This window comes from Salmo salar, unplaced genomic scaffold (assembly GCF_905237065.1).
Source record: "Salmo salar unplaced genomic scaffold, Ssal_v3.1, whole genome shotgun sequence".
Taxonomy (NCBI): domain Eukaryota; kingdom Metazoa; phylum Chordata; class Actinopteri; order Salmoniformes; family Salmonidae; genus Salmo; species Salmo salar.
This window is the reverse complement of record NW_025548285.1, coordinates 66,919-85,759: the sequence shown is the minus strand read 5'-3', so window position 1 is coordinate 85,759 and position 18,841 is coordinate 66,919. Positions and strand designations below refer to the sequence as shown.

Below are 18,841 nucleotides of genomic sequence, written 5' to 3'. Positions count from 1 at the left end.
AGTTCTATTTTAGCACCTGGCTAAGCAGATGCTTGCGCACGTGCAATGATTGAATAACATGTATGTGTTCATTTATTTTGCAACTGGTCTGGTCAGCATGTTAGAGATAGACAGGACTCCAGTCATACTGCAAAACACCACTAGATGCCAGACATACCATTTGCATAGATGGGAATAACCAAGAATTCATGTGAAATCCATTCATGAGAATATTTAAAGAAAGGGAAAGGGGGATAGCTAGTTAGAGCACAAGTGGAAAAGGGTAGTCACTAGTGGGGACAAAAATAATGTATGCTTCTTTCTGCCACACATTACAACAGTGGTTGTTGTATTTTCTGTTTTGTTTGATTATCACAGGATTTGGGCTTTGTTGCCCTTGTTTACAGTGACCTAAATAATGCTCAAGTAAAAGATGGTGCCTCACAACCACGACCACCCAGAGTTTATACCATTGGTTTCTACATCCAGCTTCTAATGGGGCATTTACATACAGGATTTACCCCAGTATTTTACCCATGGATCCCTGCTCTCATTTGGGGCCAAGGCAATGCTCTGTGTTCTTTTCAGCTGTTTTTTACATAACAATGGCTATCTGTGAACTTTAACACCTTCTCACAAAGCAACAGACTTGAATGATGCAAAGATTGTTGATGCCGTCACCATAAGTCTTTAGAGCTGACATTAACATAAAACCCTGGTCGAAACCCTGGAGTGTGGGTAAGTCTATATGGAAAAGTACCACTAGAGGGAGCCACATCCCCAACATGTGATCCTGGATCCACAAATCTATCAGCAAGTGTCAACATTTCTGCAAGGTCTCAGTCTCACATCAGAGTTAGACGTTCATCCATGTTTCTCAAACGTCAAATTTCAAAGTTGTTCCAAACGTTAAATCTCAAAGTGTTTAAGGTTACATTTAGGGATTAACTCCGGATTTTAAGGTTAGGGTTAAGTTTAGGCATTAACTCAGAAATCTTAAGGTTAGGCATTAACTCCAAATGGTTAAGGTTTGGGATAGGCTTATAACAAAACTATCAAAATTGACACTCTATCGCTGGATTCAACCATGAAACCTTTGGAGTCAGAGGCAGATGCTTATCCACATCCACAATGTCCTAGAAAAACCAAAACTTACTTAAAGGTAACAGCGCTCACTGTTGCCCCTGGTGGCCGGTTTCCACGTCATATCCTGACATCCTCAGCCATGGATGGATGTCGAATACTGACTTGTATCACGGGTGATCTGCCTGCAAAACTCTGATTCCATTCCAGTCTGGCTCAGCTCAGCAAATGTAGCAATTGGACATTTGAAAACGTAGAAAATCCAATTCAATGATATTGTTGTTTCCTGAACTGAGTGAACTCATGAACTGCATTTGACACAGAGTTAATTGAGTTGAAATGGAATGAAGGCCAACCCTGCTAACCATGGTCCTTCCCTGTAAAGCCTAGACCTTTCCCATCAAAACCCCAAGCCCCCATCCTTGTCTACAGTGCCTTCAGAAAGTATTCATACACCTTGACTTATTCCACATTTCGTTGTGTTACAGTCTGAATTCAAAATTGATTAAATATGTTTTTCTCTCACCCAGCTACACACAGTACACCATAATGAAAAAGTGAAAACATATATTAAGAAATGTTTGCAAATGTATTGAACATTTAATACTGAAATATCTAATTTACATAAGTATTCACACCCTTGAGTCAATACTTTGTACAAGCACCTTTGGCAGCGATTACAGCTGTGAGTCTTTCTGGGTAAAGTCTCTAAGAGCTTTCCACACCTGGATTGTGCAACATTTGCCCATTATTCGTTTCAATATTCTTCAAGCTCTATACCAGGCAGTGTCAGAGGAAGGCCTTAAAAATTGTCAAAGGCTCCAGCCACCTAAGTCATAGACTGTTCTCTCTGCTACTGCACAGCAAGCGGTCCCGGAATGCCAAAAGGCTCCTTAACAGCTTCTACCCCTAAGCCATAGCACTGCTGAACAGTTAATCAAATGGTTACCCTGACTATTTGCATTGACCCCCTTATTTTATTCATATTTGTTCTTATTTTCTGCACTGACTCTCTTCCATAGGCTCGATATACACTCACTGGACTCTAACCATACACTTACACATACTACACTGACACTCCAAAACACACACACAAAATGGTTTAAGGGCAACAAAGTCAAGGTGTTGGAATGGCCATCACAAAGCCCTGACCTCAATCCTATAGGGCAGAACTGAAAAAGCGTGAGCGAGCAACGAGGCCTACAAACCTGACTCAGTTACACCAGCTCTGTCAGGAGGAATGGGCCAAAATTCACCAAACTAATTGTGGGAAACTTGTGGAAGGCTACCCGAAACGTTTGACCCAAATTAAACAATTTAAAGGCAATGCTACCAAATACTAATTGAGTGTATGTACACTTCTGACCCACTGGGAATGTGAAGAAAGAAATACAAGCTGAAATAAATCAATCTCTCTTCTATTATTCTGACATTTCACATTCTTAACATAAAGTGGTGATCCTAACTAACCTAAGATGGGATTTTTACTAGGATTAAATTTCAGGAATTGTGAAAAACTGAGTTTAAATGTATTTGGCTAAGGTGTATGTAAACTTCCGACTTCAACTGTATACGGTATATATATATATATATATATATATAAACTCAGCAAAAAAAGAAACGTCCTCTTATTGTCAACTGCGTTTATTTTCAGCAAACTTAACATGTGTAAATATTTGTATGAACATAAGATTCAACAACTGAGACATAAACTGAACCAGTTCCACAGAAATGTGACTAACAGAAATTGAATAATGGAAATGGAATAATGTGTCCCTGAACAAAGGGGGGGTCAAGATCAAAAGTAACAGTCAGTATCTGGTGTGGCCACCAACTGCATTAAGTACTGCAGTGCATCTCCTCGTCATGGACTGCACCAGATTTGCCAGTTCTTGCTGTGAGATGTTACCCCACTCTTCCACCAAGGCACCTGCAAGTTCCCGGACATTTCTGGGGGGGAATGGCCCTAGCTCTCACCCTCCGATCCAACAGGTCCCAGACGTGCTCAATGGGATTGAGATCCGGGCTCTTTGCTAACCATGGCACAACACTGATATTCCTGTCTTGTAGGAAATAATGCACAGAACGAGCAGTATGGCTGGTGGCATTGTCACGCTGGAGGGTCATGTCAGGATGAGCCTGCAGGAAGTGTACCACATGAGGGAGGAGGATGTCTTCCCTGTAATACACAGCGTTGAGACTGCCTGCAATGACAACAAGCTCAGTCATATGATGCTGTGACACACCGCCCCAGACCACGACGGACCGTCCACCTCCAAATTGATCCCGCTCCAGAGTACAGGCCTCGGTGTAACGCTCATTCCTTCGACGATAAACGTGAATCTGACCATCACCCCTGGTGAGACAAAATCACGACTCGTCAATGAAGAGCACTTTTTGGCAGTCTTGTCTGGTCCAGCGACGGTGGGTTTGTGCCCATAGGCGACGCTGTTGCCGGTGATGTATGGTGAGGACCTGCCTTACAACAGGCCTTCAAGCCCTCAGTCCAGCCTCTCACAGCCTATTGCGGACAGTCTGAGCACTGATAGAGGGATTTTGCGTTCCTGGTGTAACTCGGGCAGTTGTTGTTGCCATCCTGTACCTGTCCCGCAGGTGTGATGTTTGCATGTACCGATCCTGTGCAGGTGTTGTTACACGTGGTCTGCCACTGCGAGTATGATCAGCTGTCCGTCCTGTCTCCCTGTTGCGCTGTCTTAGGCGTCTCACAGTACGGACATTGCAATTTATTGCCCTGGCCACATCTGCAGTCCTCATGCCTCCTTGCAGCATGCCTAAGGCACGTTCACGCAGATGAGCAGGGACCCTGGGCATCTTTCTTTTGGTGTTTTTCAGAGTCAGTAGAAAGGCCTGTTTGGTGTCCTAAGTTTTCATAACTGTGACCTTAATTGCCTACCGTCTGTAAGCTGTTAGTGTCTTAATGACTGTTCCACAGGTGCATGTTCAATAATTGTTTATGGTTCATTGAACAAGCATGGGAAACAGTGTTTAAACCCTTTACAATGAAGATCTGTGAAGTTACATGGATTTTTACGAATTATCTGTGGAAGACAGTGTCCTAAAAAAGGGACGTTTATTTTTTGCTGAGTTTATATATATATATATATTTACAAATTCATCACACATTTATGATTTTATATGGGAATCAAAAAGCTTTCATGAATGTTCACCATGTGCTGATGTGCTCAGTGCTGTCAACAGACCCCATTATGACATCACAATGTAACGGAATCCTTGCCATGATATCATTGCTGGTTCCATCTGACAAGCAACATTTCTTAATCATGATAGTTCTCTCACAGAGATAGGTTAAGTTCTTATTTTGAGTGTGTTAACATTTATTATCAATGGCTTATCGAGGAAGAAAATCAAGCGAGTTTGACAAACTCCAGAAGGAGAACTCTCAGATGAGGAGCGTCATCGAAAACTTGAGGAAGCAAAACATGGCTTTAAACCAACAGGATGACCAGGACAGGTTTTCAAGTTTTGTAAGGCTCATCAGTATTTCAAACGTTTTTCAAAAATATCACTGTGTTTATTTTGTGGTTTCATAGACATACAGTAGGCCTACATCCATAACATCTTTAGCTTAAAAGCTTTATATGACACACTGTAGAAACTATGTTGACTACTTCACTTCTGCTATTCATTTCATACTATACCATTGTGATCCAGGGCTATCAGGAGAGCTACCCAATCCCAGAGGGCCATCGGGGCTTCATCAGTGATGCCAGACTTCTGCAGATGCAGAGAGCTGAGAGAGAGGCCATGGAAGGAAAGCAAAGAAAGATAAGTGCTATCCATGAGAATTATGTCCGGACTGCTCTCATCGGGGTTGGCAGCACCTTCGCGCACCACTTCGTCCCCTCTATTCAGTGCATTCCGCGGCCGAAAGCTCCACCGAGGCCTTTGCCACGAAGGCTTGAACACATAGCTCTGGCCCCACTGAAGAACGTGGTGGGGGTGGACGGAGCCCAAGTTCGACCCAGATCTCAGTCTCTGGAGTCCATCCAGGTAAATAAGTCATTCAGCAGCAGTAGCGTGCGGCCTGTTCCCATCCCTCCCACTGGAGCTCCCTCCAAGAGGGGCAAGAAGAAGAAGGGCAGGCGGGGAGTCAAAGCCCTGAAAGTCCAGTTGGACCAGGGCTGTGCTGACAACAACGGACCCATTGACCTGATGGAGGAGGTGAGGGACATCGAGGCTCACCTGAAGGAGGAGGCCTGGAAGGTAGGATGGACTTTCAATTTATTGTAAATGTGAAAATGTGTGAAAACACAAGTGTAGACCATACTGTGAAACCAACAGTGCAGTTCAAGAAGAGTTAGGAAAATATTTAACAAATAAACTAATGTAAACAATAATAATAATAATAATAAAAGTAACACAATGACATAACAATAACGAGGCTATATACAGGGGGCATCGGTACCGAGTCAGTGTGCGGGGTACAGGTTAGTTGAGGGGGTACAGTGTGCGGGGGTACAGGTTAGAAAGGATACTCTCTTTGACGGCATGATAGAATAGATCCTAGAATTAAGGATCTCTGTGTATTAGTTTATGTATATACTAGTTCTATATGCATTTCTATGATGGGAGCATTCTTTTCTGGTCTACGCCAAAGGTGGTACATGAGGTGAAGGCCATGGGCAGGAGAAGTTTTGGCTCGGCCATGTCCATGGGGGAAATAGCCACCAGCTCTCTGGGAAGCCTGAGCTCAGTGGATATGAACACCCCTGCGGAGCTCCGTGACTACTTGGATGTTGGGACCCCGGTAAAGTCGCGTGACAGCCCACCCAGGCCTGCTCCCCCCCCCTACCAAGCCCAGGAGCAAACTGCCTCAGCCTACAAGGTTCCTTAGCCTGCAAAAGGCTGACACCGGCTCAGGTCAGTCCCTCTCATGTACTCACACTAATTTAAATTAGACAGGGAGATGAAGCTAGGTAGACTGATAGTAGGAAGGGAAGGGACACAAATGGCTTTAGCCCAATGCTAAGACATTTTTCCACACTTGCTTTGCCTGTTGCACAGTGAGATAACCTTTGCTCAAGGCGAATTAGACCCTGCTTCTGAGCAGGGTGAGCACCAAAAAATGTGTGCTAAATTTAAAATGATATCATAATGAACTAAGATGTTCTAGTGTTAAAAGCTACAAACAGATATGGAAATGAGTAAATGCATAAATACATACATACAGTTCACAGAGAGATAGATGTCTGCTGTCAACCCATAGACAAGAAGGCAGCCAGTGAGCCAAAGGGCCAAATAAAGAAAAGTCAGGACCAGGCCAGATTGCAGCCCCTGTCCAACCCAGAGCAGGCCCTGACTAAGACCTTCAAGCTGCTCCACTCTGCCTCTGATGACTGGTGAGCATTCACTGTAGACAAGACCAATGGAGCTAGGCTAAAGGAAGCACAGTGTAGTGTCCTTGGAAATGTAGATTTGAGCTACAGAGCGTAGAAACTTCTGAAATTAAGAGACCAGAGTCCTAATTGATGAACATCTTTATAACGTTTTTGGAAAATGTTGTGGAAATTGCTTACGTTTCTTTCACTGACTTGCAGGGAGAAGAAGATCGAGGGCTTGACCTCTCTCCGTGTGATGGCTCAGAACCACATGGACATACTGATGCCTAAACTCCATGATATCTGCCTTGCCATTATAAATGAGGTAGCTCTATTCATTCACTGCCCTATTCATTCATCTGCACAAATCTGTAATCTAATATCTGCTACATTTGGAGAACAAGCCAAATTATTGTGTCATGTTTCTGATGTTCGTGGGTTGTACTGCTCAACATTAATAGCTGGTCCTGTGCGTGTTATTATGATTCAGGTGAAGAACCTGCGCTCTGCAGTGTCCTGTGCTGCCATGGCCACACTGGGTGACATGTACGTTCACCTCCAGAGGGCCATGGACAGTGAGGTGGAGGGGACGGCACGCGTGCTGCTGCACAAAGCCAGCGAGGCCAACAACTTCATCCGGAGGCCGCCAACTTTGCCCTGGGTCGCATGGTGCAGAGCTGCACCCCTACCCGTGTCATGAATGCCCTGCTGGTCGGTGGGCTGAGGTAAAGAGGGAGAGGGGTCAATTAACACTCACTAAGGGGTAGATCCGGACCTCCACAAATGTTCACTTTGTCTCACATTGAAAGGTTGACTCGAATGGAAGTTAGGATTCACTCCAAACGGACCTGATGTGACAATGCAATAGATAACTGATATGTAGTGAACTTTCTGGTGCAAAATGGTCACTGCTCGCTTAAGTATACCACTCATTAGATTAGATTCAACTTTATTGTCATTGAACAAGTACAAGTACACGAAATGCAGTTAGTATCTGACCAGAAGTGCAAATAAAAGAGTGCAGAAAATGTAGTAAAAAGTAAAATAACTAAGTACGTTATTAAGTGGGATGTATAAATGTGCAATGAAGGCAAATGGCAAGTCTAAATGTGCAATGAAGGCAAATTGAAAGTGCAAGGAGGCATGCAACTGAAATGCAGGGAGAGCAGCAATGTCTTGAAGGGTCCCTGATGCGCTGGAGGTCTCCGATGGCAGAGAGCTGGGCACCAGTGATGTGGTGGGTGGTTTTCACCACCCGTTGCAGGGCCTTCCGGTCAGCCACGGAGCACCCGCCAAACCACACTGTGGCGCAGTTAGTCAGATTGCTCTCGACCGTGCAGTGGTAAAAGTTCACCAGGATCTTGGGAGACAGGCAGGCCTTCTTCAGCCTCCTCAAAAAGTACAGGCGCTGCTGCGCCTTCTTGACTAGGGTTGAGGTGTTGCGGGTCCAGGAGAGGTCATCGGAGATGTAGACACCCAGGAATTTGAAGCTGGGCACACGCTCCACTTCAGTGCCATCAATGAGAACTGGGGCGTGGCTGCGGCTTTTAGACTTCCTGTTAATCCACTATGAGCTCCTTGGTTTTCTTTGCATTGAGGGCCAGGTTGTTGTCAGCGCACCATGCAGCCAGGTGCTTGACCTCCTCCCTGTAGGCTGACTCGTCATTGTCACTGATCAGACCTACCACCGTGGTTTCGTCTGCGAACTTGACGATGGTGTTGATACCGTGTACAGAAACTCAGTCGTAGGTGAAGAGGGAGTACAGGAAGAGGCTCGGCACACCAGTGTTCAGGTTCAGGGTTGAGGTGGTGAAGTCGTCTAACCTGACAGACTGGGGTCTGTTGGTCAGGAAGTCCAAAGTCCAGTTACAGAGAGAGGGGCTGATCCCTAGGTCATGGAGTTTGGTGACCAGCCTAGAGGGAATGACCGTATTGAATGCTGAGCTAAAGTCTATGAACAGCATTCTCACATAGGTGTTGGTTTTGTCATGGAAGAGTGTAAAGCTGTGAAGATGGCGTCCTCTGCAGACCTGTTCGGTCGGTAGGCAAACTGGTGGGGATCCAGTGTTGGAGGGAGGCAGGACTTAAGGTAGGGCAAAACCAGTCTTTCGAAGCACTTCATGATCGTGGGGATGAGTGCAACAGGTCGGAGGTCATTCGGGCTTGATGCGGTCGACTGCTGCGGCACTGGCACAATGGTTGCGGTCTTGAAGCACGTAGGGACAACCACCTGGGCCAGTGACAGATTGAAAATTTGTATTAGGGCCGGGACAACACCAGTATTGCAATATATTTTCAATGGCAAAAATGAAAACGCATAGCAGATCTCACTCTTTGGTCCTTTAAAAACCTGCTGTATGTAAAATATTGTCTGATACAGCTTGGAAAATAAATAAATATTACTCAGGATGACAACATAATGATATTTGTTTCCAACATTACGTCTGTTTTCCTAAAGAACTTTTATCCACTTCGTGTTTTGGATACTGGTATCGTCCCGGACCTAATTTGCAGTGGATGTGTATCATCTCTACACGAGAACATTTGTTTACACTTTATATGAAAGTGATGCTCCAGAGCCCTTCTCTTTAGCCTCTTGGGGAGATTTGGTTGGGAGGCCCCCCACCAAGCGGGTTCCCAACAATTATGGCTTGACTGCGGAGAGAAACATGTGCATATTAAAGTTAATTTCCTGTAATTCGACACTACAGTAAATGGTGACCCCGATGTGATATATCTTACAGATACTTTGGACTAAATTTGAGTTTATTCTATTCTATTATTCTATTGGGGCAGCAGGTAGCCTAGTGGTTAGCGGTTTGGACTTGTAACTGAAAGATTGCAAGATCGAATCCCCGAGCTGACAAGGTAAAAATCTGTTGTTCTGCCCCTGAACAAGGTAGTTAACCCACTGTTCCTAGGCCATCATTTAAAATAAGAATTTGTTCTTAACTGACTTACAGTTAAAAAAGGTAAAATTAACATATATAACAACATGTGGCCTATGTGATGGCGAATATGCAAGCAATCTACATTTTTGAATTATGGTAATCGACTCGTATTAATGATTTGATCAAAAAGGCAAGAATGTTCTCACATTTGATTCGAATAGGGATGAAATTCTTTAGTACTGGCAATATCACTGAGTATACCAAACATAGGGGGGTGCGGGGGGTCTGGTGAACATGTCAGGGTTCTATGGCCGCAGACAGAACAGCAGAAACGGGGTCAGCAGCACGACCAGATGGACTAGGGACGGGGACATTCAGGAGTCGTCAGGCCAGATGGTCCTGAGGCATGGTCCTAGGGCTCAGGTCCTCCGAGAGGGGAGAGAGAGAGAAAGATGAGAGAATTAGAGGGAGCATATATAACATCACACAGGACACCAGAAAAGACAGGAGAATTACACCGGATATAACAGAATGACCCTAGCCCCCCGTTCAAAGGCACTTAAATATTGTCTTGCCCATTCACCCTCTGAATGGCACACATACACAATCCATGTCCATATTGTCTCAAAACTTAAAAATCCTTATTAAACCTGTCACCTCCCTTTCATTTATACTGATTGAAGTGGATTTATGAACATTTGAACATCTAAGCCATGTGCTGTTATAATCTCCACCCGGCACAGCCAGAAGAGGACTGGCCACCCCTCATAGCCTGGTTCCTCTCTAGGTTTCTTCCTAGGTTTTGGCCTTTCTAGGGAGTTTTTCCTAGCCACCATGCTTCTACACCTGCATTGCTTGCTGTTTGGGGTTTTAGGCTGGGTTTCTGTACAGCACTTTGAGATATCAGCTGATGTAAGAAGGGCTATATAAATACATTTGATTGGATTTAACAAGTGACATCAATAATTGGGTTCACCTGGTCAGTCTGTCATGGAAAGAGAAGGTGTTCTTAATGTTTTGTATACTCAGTCTATTGACAAGCATAAGAAAAATACAAGAGAATGTTCATTCTAAAGCTTGCTGCGCTTTTACTCGGGGAAAAACGAATAGCAACACAACAAACTACTGATGAACTTCCCAGAGGAAATCCGAGTGCAACATAGAGCAATTGGAAGCAGAACTTCAAGCATTTGAAAAGAGCATGATCAGACTAGGTCATTTCTACATGATGCGCAGCGAGATTTGTTAGAACAGAGCACAAATAGGCTCCAAAGCGATAAGCCTGACTGAGATACAGATAGCTGCACAGTCAGTCCCACTTAGGGTGTGGCCATGCCAGAGTATGTGAGCAGAGTGAGGAGTGGAGCTTGCCCTATTTGACTGGATCGTGGAGCAAGTTTCCCAGAGGCTGGGGCTTCGGCTTTCTCGCCCCCTTCAATTTCGCTCCAGTAGTGCTCCAGTAGCACTCATTTTACAAGCTCAAGGCATGCCCGGCCCAGCATGCATTTGTAGTCTACTTGTGTGCTGCTATAGCACCTTGCTTTAGCTACTGTCATCTAATATTCTAAATATCTTCATAAAGAAGCTGATAAAACACACAGGTCAAAAATCAAGGTGACTTACAAAGATGAGGACCAAGAGCAAGAGAGGGAGTGTGGTTATGTAGTGTCCACAACTAAAGAATGAAAAGACAGGTATCCCGAAAGCATGTACTTACTACGTGTACATGCTAACAGAAAGGAACGAGGTGGGTAGCTAGCTAAGTGTGTCATTTTAGCACATTATTTATGAACAAAAAATTATCTCTAAAAAGTTCAGTTAATTTTCCTTCTATTATCTATACATTAGGCCATCATTGAGGGCATGTTAACTCTATTACGTCTTTCAAGGAGCGTTCTGTTTTCATAGAGATATTTCAACCAAAATCCTTTAGGCCTACCTACAGAACAAAATAAAAATAACTATGCATCCCTGCCCAGCCTGGCATTAGTGGCCCAAACGGTGTTTAGCATCCCAAGTGGCTCTGCAAGAGCTGAGAGCGTATTCTCTGGCCTGCTCTCCAGGCACAATCACATGAGCCTGAAGCTACAGACTCTGGCCAAACTCATGTTTCTAAAAATAAATTCAAAGGCACTGTAGACTGAGCCTAATGAGGCATTTTTAATTTAATTTGTATTTAATTCTAAGTAAGTCAATCAGCATGTATGTGCAATTTATAGACTATAACGATTTAATACAACAAAATGTTGCGTAAATGCTGAGCTTACACGGAACCCAAACTGGCTGCGCGTGTGCGCCATAGTGTTGACAGTACCAAAATAAAACAACTAATTTACAAAAAACACTGCAGCACAAACAAGTTACAACGTGAAATCGCCTCTATCCCATTCAGACCTTAGAGGACCAAACTACATCTCCCATAATGCAACGCCCGCACCAGCTCAGCTAACCGTCTGCATCACAGAAAGGCATGCTAGCTAGCAACAGCAGCACTTTTAGCACTCTGTAAACTATATTAATAACAACAATAAAACTCTGAAAGTTACATGTTTCTAAAGTCTCACATTCCCTTATAACAATATCTACAGCAAGACACACCTTTCTCAGTGTTTTCTCGGTCTGAGGAGAACGGCAGCTACGGATAGTACCAGGGTGTTAGTAGGTGAAGCAAGCACCCAGATGAAATAAAATATATTTAATGAAACAAAACCCGAAGATGTTAACATCATTCAGCTACTGTAACTGCCCACCTAACATCAACAGGCAGCACCAGTAGCGCAACTTAATGGACACCAATAAAGTTCCCAAAGTGATCTGACTCCCCCTTCTGTCTGAACTTGGAATATTCCTGTTCGCGGGCTTTGGCCCTGAACCTGGTTGTTCTGTTCTGCGTTGTGTACTATTCTAATAATTTGAAGTTTGATGGAATAACCATTTTAATTCTACTACAAATACATTTCATATTAGGCTACATGTCTGACTCCTGACCTATTTAGTGTTTTTTGCTGGTTAATACGACATGTAGCCTATTTGAAATTATGAGTGCTTCTTACAGTCACCTTTTCCTGTTGTTTACTTAAATACTTCATTCAAATCATATGGTTTGGTTTCAATATTTCAAAACCAAATGGTAGGTTATACGCCACAGCTTTCAGCCAATCAGCATTCAGGGCTCGAACCACCCGGTTTATAATTTCAATTATCTCGCCAACCCTCTCGTTACCACTCTGGGTAGCAGAGTTTCAGTTGTGTTTACATCTGTAGGTCTGATATCTGATTGGAAGTTCACTTTTATAGTAGCATATTGGTTAACAACTCACATTGTTTTATTTTAACAACTCAGAGGCTTTTAAGAGTCTTAGATTCATTGTCTCTCTCTTTTTCTTTGTTCCTGACCTGCGCTAGTGAGATACGCTCTCTCTCTCTCCACCCCAGCGACTCTTGGGCCATGGCCTTTCAGGCTATGACTTCTCTCCCTCTCTGATCATGCATAAGGTATTGCATTGTAATGTTTGTTAATGCCTTGTATATGATTTCATAATGTTAAATACCTTTCCACTCTCAGTCCAATTCTTGCTAGTCAATGTCAACTCATTGCCTAATGCTTGCTTGCATATTTTAAGTATCTTTATAGCGTAAAAGATAAACATTTTAATGTATAAATAGTTATATATCAAATACTACCACACTACAAAGTCAATCAATTTAATATACACCATCACAAATTTTCACATGTTTTCATTTAGGCAGGTCTTAAGAAACATTATGATATTAAACCTCTACGGGATCAGTGTCCCCCCCCGCGGGACGGTTGAGCTAATGTAGGCAAATGTGATTAGCATGAGGTTGTAAGTAACAAAAACATTTCCCAGGACAGATATGGGCAGAAAGCTTAAATTCTTGTTAATTTAACTGCACTGTCCAATTTACAGTAGGTATTACAGTGAAAGAATATCAATCAATTTGTTTGAGAAGAGTGCACAATGTATTGATAAACCAATTAGGCACATTTGGGCAGTCTTGATACAACATTTTGAACAGATATACAATGGTTCATTGTTCAGTCTAAGACTTTGCACTGACACTGCTGCCATCTAGTGACCAAAATCGAAATTGCGCCTGGGCTGGAATATAAATACATTTATAAATATGTATATTTATTTATAGGCAATGAGTTTACATTGACTAGCAAGAAGGGCTAGGGGGCAGTATTGACACGGCTGGATAAAAAACGTACCCGATTTAATCTGGTTACTACTCCTGCCCAGTAACTAGAATATGCATATAATTATTGGCTTTGGATAGAAAACACTCCAAAGTTTCTAAAACTGTTTGAATGGTCTCTGTGAGTATAACAGAACTCAAATTTGCAGGTCAAAACCTGAGAAGATTCTGTACAGGAAGTACCCTGTCTGACCATTTCTTGGCCTTCTTTGCCATCTCTATCCATTACAAAGGATCTCTGCTGTTACGTGACACTTCCTACGGCTCACATGGTCTCTCAGAAGGCGGCAAAAAGCTGAATCGTGGCTTTGCAGGCTCTGGCTGAAAAAAAGTAGCGCGTTTGGGTAGTGGCTGGTTACAGTACTGTGAGACTCAGGCTCGTGCCCGTGTCGACCGAAAGCTTTGTTTTCTTTCCTCTGTTTACCTAAACGGAGATTCCCGGTCGGAATATTATCGCTTTTTTACGAGAAAAATGGCATAAAAATGGATTTTAAACAGCGGTTGACATGCTTCGAAGTACGGTAATGGAATATTTCGAATTTTTTTGTCACGAATTGCGCCATGCTCGTAACCCTGATTTACCATTTCGGATAGTGTCTGGAACGCACGAACAAAACGCCGCTGTTTGGATATAACGATGGATTATTTTGGACCAAACCAACATTTGTTATTGAAGTAGCAGTCCTGGGAATGCATTCTGACGAAGACAACAAAGGTAATCAAACTTTTGTAATAGTAAATCTGACTTTGGTCAGGGCTAAACTTGGTCGGTGTCTAAATGGCTAGCCGTGATGGCTGGGCTATCTACTGAGAATATTGCAAAATGTGCTTTCACCGAAAAGCTATTTTAAAATCGGACACCTCGATTGCACAAAGGAGTTCTGTATCTATAATTCTTAAAATAATTGTTATGTTTTTTGTGAACGTTTATCGTGAGTAATTTAGTAAATTGTTAGTAAATTCCCCGGAAGTTTGCGGGGAATTAGTATGCTAGTTCTGAACGTCACATGCTAATGTAAAAAGCTGGTTTTTGATATAAATATGAACTTGATTGAACAAAACATGCATGTATTGTATAACATAATGTCCTAGGTGTGTCATCTGATGAAGATCATCAAAGGTTAGTGCTGCATTTAGCTGTCTTCTGGGTTTATGTGACATTATATGCTAGCTTGAAAAATGGGTGTCTGATTATTTCTGGCTGGGTACTCTGCTGACATAATCTAATGTTTTGCTTTCGTTGTAAAGCCTTTTTGAAATCGGACAGTGTGGTTAGATTAACGAGAGTCTTGTCTTTAAAATGCTGTAAAATAGTCATATGTTTGAGAAATTGAAGTAATAGCATTTCTAAGGTATTTGAAAATCGCGCCACGGGATTCAACTGGCTGTTGCGTAGGTGGGACGAATTCGTCCCGCCTAGCCCAGAGAGGTTAACATTATGAAATCATATACAAGGCACTATGATCAAATACCTTATTAATTATCTGATAAATCATGAACAAATCATTTAAAATAGCGTTTATAAATGTGTAAATAACTATTTATAGATTTGTCATTGACATTTACAAATGTAGGAATAATGATTAATAAATGGTAATTGAACTCTTCACAAACAGTTTATAAATGGTATATTAAGGGACTTTAATATAAAGTCTTACTGAACATTTTGATCCATCGATGAGACTTCATCAATACAATCCATTATCATTCGTCTCCTAACTCATGTATCTCTATGACATGTAACTGATGTGCTCTGTTTTTCCTTCCTCAGCCACCGTAACGCTGCGGTGAGGAGCTGCACTGCTCAGCACCTGGAGAGACTGGCTGAGGTCATGGGGATGGCTCGTCTCCTGTCGGGGAAGAAAGACCTCACTGACCGTTTCTTGATTGCAGTCAGTAAACTGGCTGTGGACCCTGCACAGGAAGTCAGGTGGGATGTTCCTCCTGTAAAGTAGCTTGCTTAAACATAATGGCCGGCCTTAATTTAGGCCGTGATTCAATCCATGGCTCGCTATAGCACTAGATCGCCGACAATGCAGCTTGTAAAGGTAATTTACTCTTGAGTCGACATCTGCAGCGTTTACCACGAATACAAATTGAAATTGCCTTTAAAAGCCACATTGTCGGCTGTCTACAGCATCTATGCTAAAGGGTGTCATGGATTGAATTGCGGATTTTAGCTATTCCAAAACAACCACAGGTTCTCTTGGAGGGGAATAGTAATTGAAAACAAATAGGAAAAATTATAAACGCAAATAAGTGCTACGTGGCATAGGAAAATCCAAGTCCAGGCACTCATGTGGGTTTGAAAGTTAAAAAGCCAAAAGCTTAGCCGAAGCCAAAGGATGTTCTTCTCCCATCGCCAACTAGCGACCTCCTGTGGTGACCAATGCACGCTGACACGGTCGCCAGGTGTATGGTGTTTTCTCCGACACATTGGTGCAGCTGGCTTCCAGGTTAAGCGGGCTTTGTGTCAAGAAGTAGTACGGCTTGGTTGGGTGGTGTTTCGCAGGACGCATGGCACTCGACCCTCTTGCAAATTCGACCTAATGTATGTCTTATTTTGATGGGATATTTTTTTCTCAGGTTGCCATCGTTTGAGTACTGTTTTTAATCACAGACAGGAGAAATTATTTGATATGTTGCACGTTTAAGATGATATTAATATCTTTGTCCACAGGCATCATGGTCGCAATATCTTGAGAAACGTGGCCCCCAATGACGACTTTGCTAAAATGTGGGACAAATTCGCTCCGAGGAAAGAGCGAGAATCCTTGAGGGAGGTCATCTCAAAGGTTAACCTCAAAGAAAGGTACATTCTCTCTGGATGATTAGAAGAAGTATGACAAATGAGCTGATATGATTACAGAACTCCAATCCCACTGGGCACAGACATCAGTTCAATGTCTAGTTTTGATTTAAATTTGGGAAATCAACCAATGTGAAATTAACCAAAAATGTTGGTTAAAAGTTGGGTGAAAAAATCCAATTGTGTTTTCCACATTGATTCACCGTCATCACATAGATTTTTTTGTTGTTGTTGAAATGAGGTGGAAACAACGTTTATTCAACCAGTTTTGGCCCAATGGGATGAATTTAATATACTGTAAGATTATATCTTTCTGTCTTTTCTCTTTTTCAACAGGAATATCTGAATAATCCCCAACTTGACTATATGTTTGTATCTAAATATTTGCACATTTCCCAACTTGACTATTATCCCCTCCAGTCCCCAAACTCTAATATTTTCGCTCATTCTAAGAAATTTGACACTATCATCCAAACCCCCATGTAAATGCATCTTTAAGCTGCATCGACTCCCTGTCCAAGTCCTGAATTCACTATAAGGCAATATGAACCACATTCAAAGCACTAAATGACCTTTCCTCGAAGCTCCTATCTGATCTACCAGCTCAATAGTGGTCTACTGAAACCATACTCACCATCTCAGGGGGTGCTCAGATCATCAACCACTGACCTCCACACCATCCTCAAAACCAGCAGTCCTCTTTTGGAGGCAGATTGGTCAGTGCTCCTGTATGGCACCAACATTGTGGATTTTCATCCAATGCTTCTGGACTATGAGAACATTCTTTGGACAATAAAATTAGGTAAAATGGAAGCTGGCTACAGTCTCAGTTTTATCCTCCAAGACAGTGTGAGGATGTGTAACAACAATACCTGTAGTTTAATTTCATGATCAGGGCCAGATTACCGAATGGGCACGCAGGGCACCTGCCCTGTGGGCCCCGACCTCCAGGGAATATCATCATAACATCCAAAACTAAAAGTATAGTGGATGTATATTACAGTACGTGGACGTTTTACAATTCGTGAGCTCGTTTCATAATTTGTAGCCATGTTTAATATAAATTTGTGCTCATTTTGTAGAAATTCGTGAGCATTTAAAAACATTTAGTGGGGATGTTTTATATCAATTTGCTTACTGGTGCTCTTCCATGCCGTCTCGAGGAGGGGTGCGTCACTTGAGTGGGTTGAGTCACTGACGTGATCCTCCTGTCTGGGTTGGTGCCCCCCTTGGGTTGTGCCGTGGGGAGATCTTTGTGGGCTATACTCGGCCCTGTCTCAGGATGGTAAGTTGGTGGTTGAAGTAATCCCTCTAGTGGTGTGGGGGCTGTGCTTTGGCAAAGTGGGTAGGGTTATATCCTGCCTGTTTGGCCCTGTCCGGGGGTATCGTCGGATGGGGCCACAGTGTCTCCCGACCTCTCCTGTCTCAGCCTCCAGTATTTATGCTGCAGTAGTTTATGTGTCGGGGAGCTAGGGTCAGTCTGTTATATCTGGAGTATTTCTCCTGTCTTATCCGGTGTCCTGTGTGAATTTAAGTATGCTCTCTCTAATTCTTTCTTTCTTTCTCTCTCTCTCTCTTTCTTTCTCTTTCTTTCTCTCTCTCTCTCTCTCTTTCTCTCTCTCTTTCTCTCTTTCGCTCTCTCTCTTTCTCCCTCTTTCTCTCTTTCTCTCTTTCTCTCTCTCTCTTCTCTCTCTCTCTTTCTCTCTCTCTTTCTCTCTCTCTTTCTCTCTCTCTCTTTCTCTCTCTCTTTTTCTCTCTCTCTTTCTCTTTCTCTCTCTCTCTCTCTCTCTCGGAGGACCTGAGCCCTAGGACCATGCCTCAGGACTACCTTGCCTGATGACTCCTTGCTGTCCCCAGTCCACCTGGCTGTGCTGCTGCTCCAGTTTCAACTGTTCTGCCTGCGGCTATGGAACCCTGATCTGTTCACCGGACGTGCTACCTGTCCCAGACCTGCTGTTTTCAAATCTCCAGAGACAGCAGGAGCGGTAGAGATACTCTGAATGATCGGCTATGAAAAGCCAACTGACATTTACTCCTGAGGTTCTGACCTGTTGCACCCTCGACAACCACTGTGATTATTATTATTTGACCCTGCTGGTCATCTTTGAACATCTTGGCCATGTTCTGTTATAATCTCCACCCGGCACAGCCAGAAGAGGACTGGCCACCCCTCATAGCCTGGTTCCTCTCTAGGTTTCTTCCTAGGTTCTGGCCTTTCTAGGGAGTTGTTCCTAGCCACCGTGCTTCTACACCTGCATTGTTTGCTGTTTGGGGTTTTAGGCTGGGTTTCTGTACAGCGCTTTGAGATATCAGCTGATGTAAGAAGGGCTTTATAAATAAATTTGATTTGAAATTTGATTTGATATATGCTCCTAAAAACAAATGAGGAGATGGAAGATACAGGACTTGAAGCGCATCCAGTGTCACAAATAGAACCAAGTTCTATTTTAGCACCTGGCTAAGCAGATGCTTGGGCACGTGCAATGATTGAATAA

General features: G+C 43.0%; 2 protein-coding genes across 4 annotated transcripts; both read left to right on the top strand.

Moving 5' to 3' along the window:
- Positions 1-4,427: 4,427 nt before the first annotated feature.
- On the top strand, positions 4,428-7,056 carry LOC106586298 (uncharacterized). The gene is made up of 6 exons (XM_045712168.1): positions 4,428-4,568; positions 4,756-5,307; positions 5,702-5,964; positions 6,275-6,443; positions 6,642-6,747; positions 6,913-7,056. The coding sequence occupies exons 1-3, from the start codon at positions 4,428-4,430 to the stop codon at positions 5,936-5,938; spliced, it is 930 nt and encodes a 309-aa protein (XP_045568124.1). The 3' UTR covers positions 5,939-5,964; positions 6,275-6,443; positions 6,642-6,747; positions 6,913-7,056.
- A 26-nt stretch (positions 7,057-7,082) lies between these two features.
- Positions 7,083-18,182, top strand: LOC123732833 (TOG array regulator of axonemal microtubules protein 1-like). 3 transcript variants are annotated; one of them, XM_045712166.1, is made up of 4 exons: positions 7,083-7,147; positions 15,309-15,467; positions 16,218-16,349; positions 18,142-18,182. In XM_045712166.1, the coding sequence occupies exons 1-4, from the start codon at positions 7,089-7,091 to the stop codon at positions 18,146-18,148; spliced, it is 357 nt and encodes a 118-aa protein (XP_045568122.1). In that variant the 5' UTR covers positions 7,083-7,088; the 3' UTR covers positions 18,149-18,182. The 3 variants fall into 3 exon arrangements, with proteins under 3 accessions (XP_045568122.1, XP_045568121.1, XP_045568120.1); XM_045712165.1 differs by lacking the exon at positions 18,142-18,182 and adding an exon at positions 16,683-17,159; XM_045712164.1 differs by lacking the exon at positions 18,142-18,182 and having other exon boundaries at positions 16,218-17,159.
- Positions 18,183-18,841: the final 659 nt, after the last annotated feature.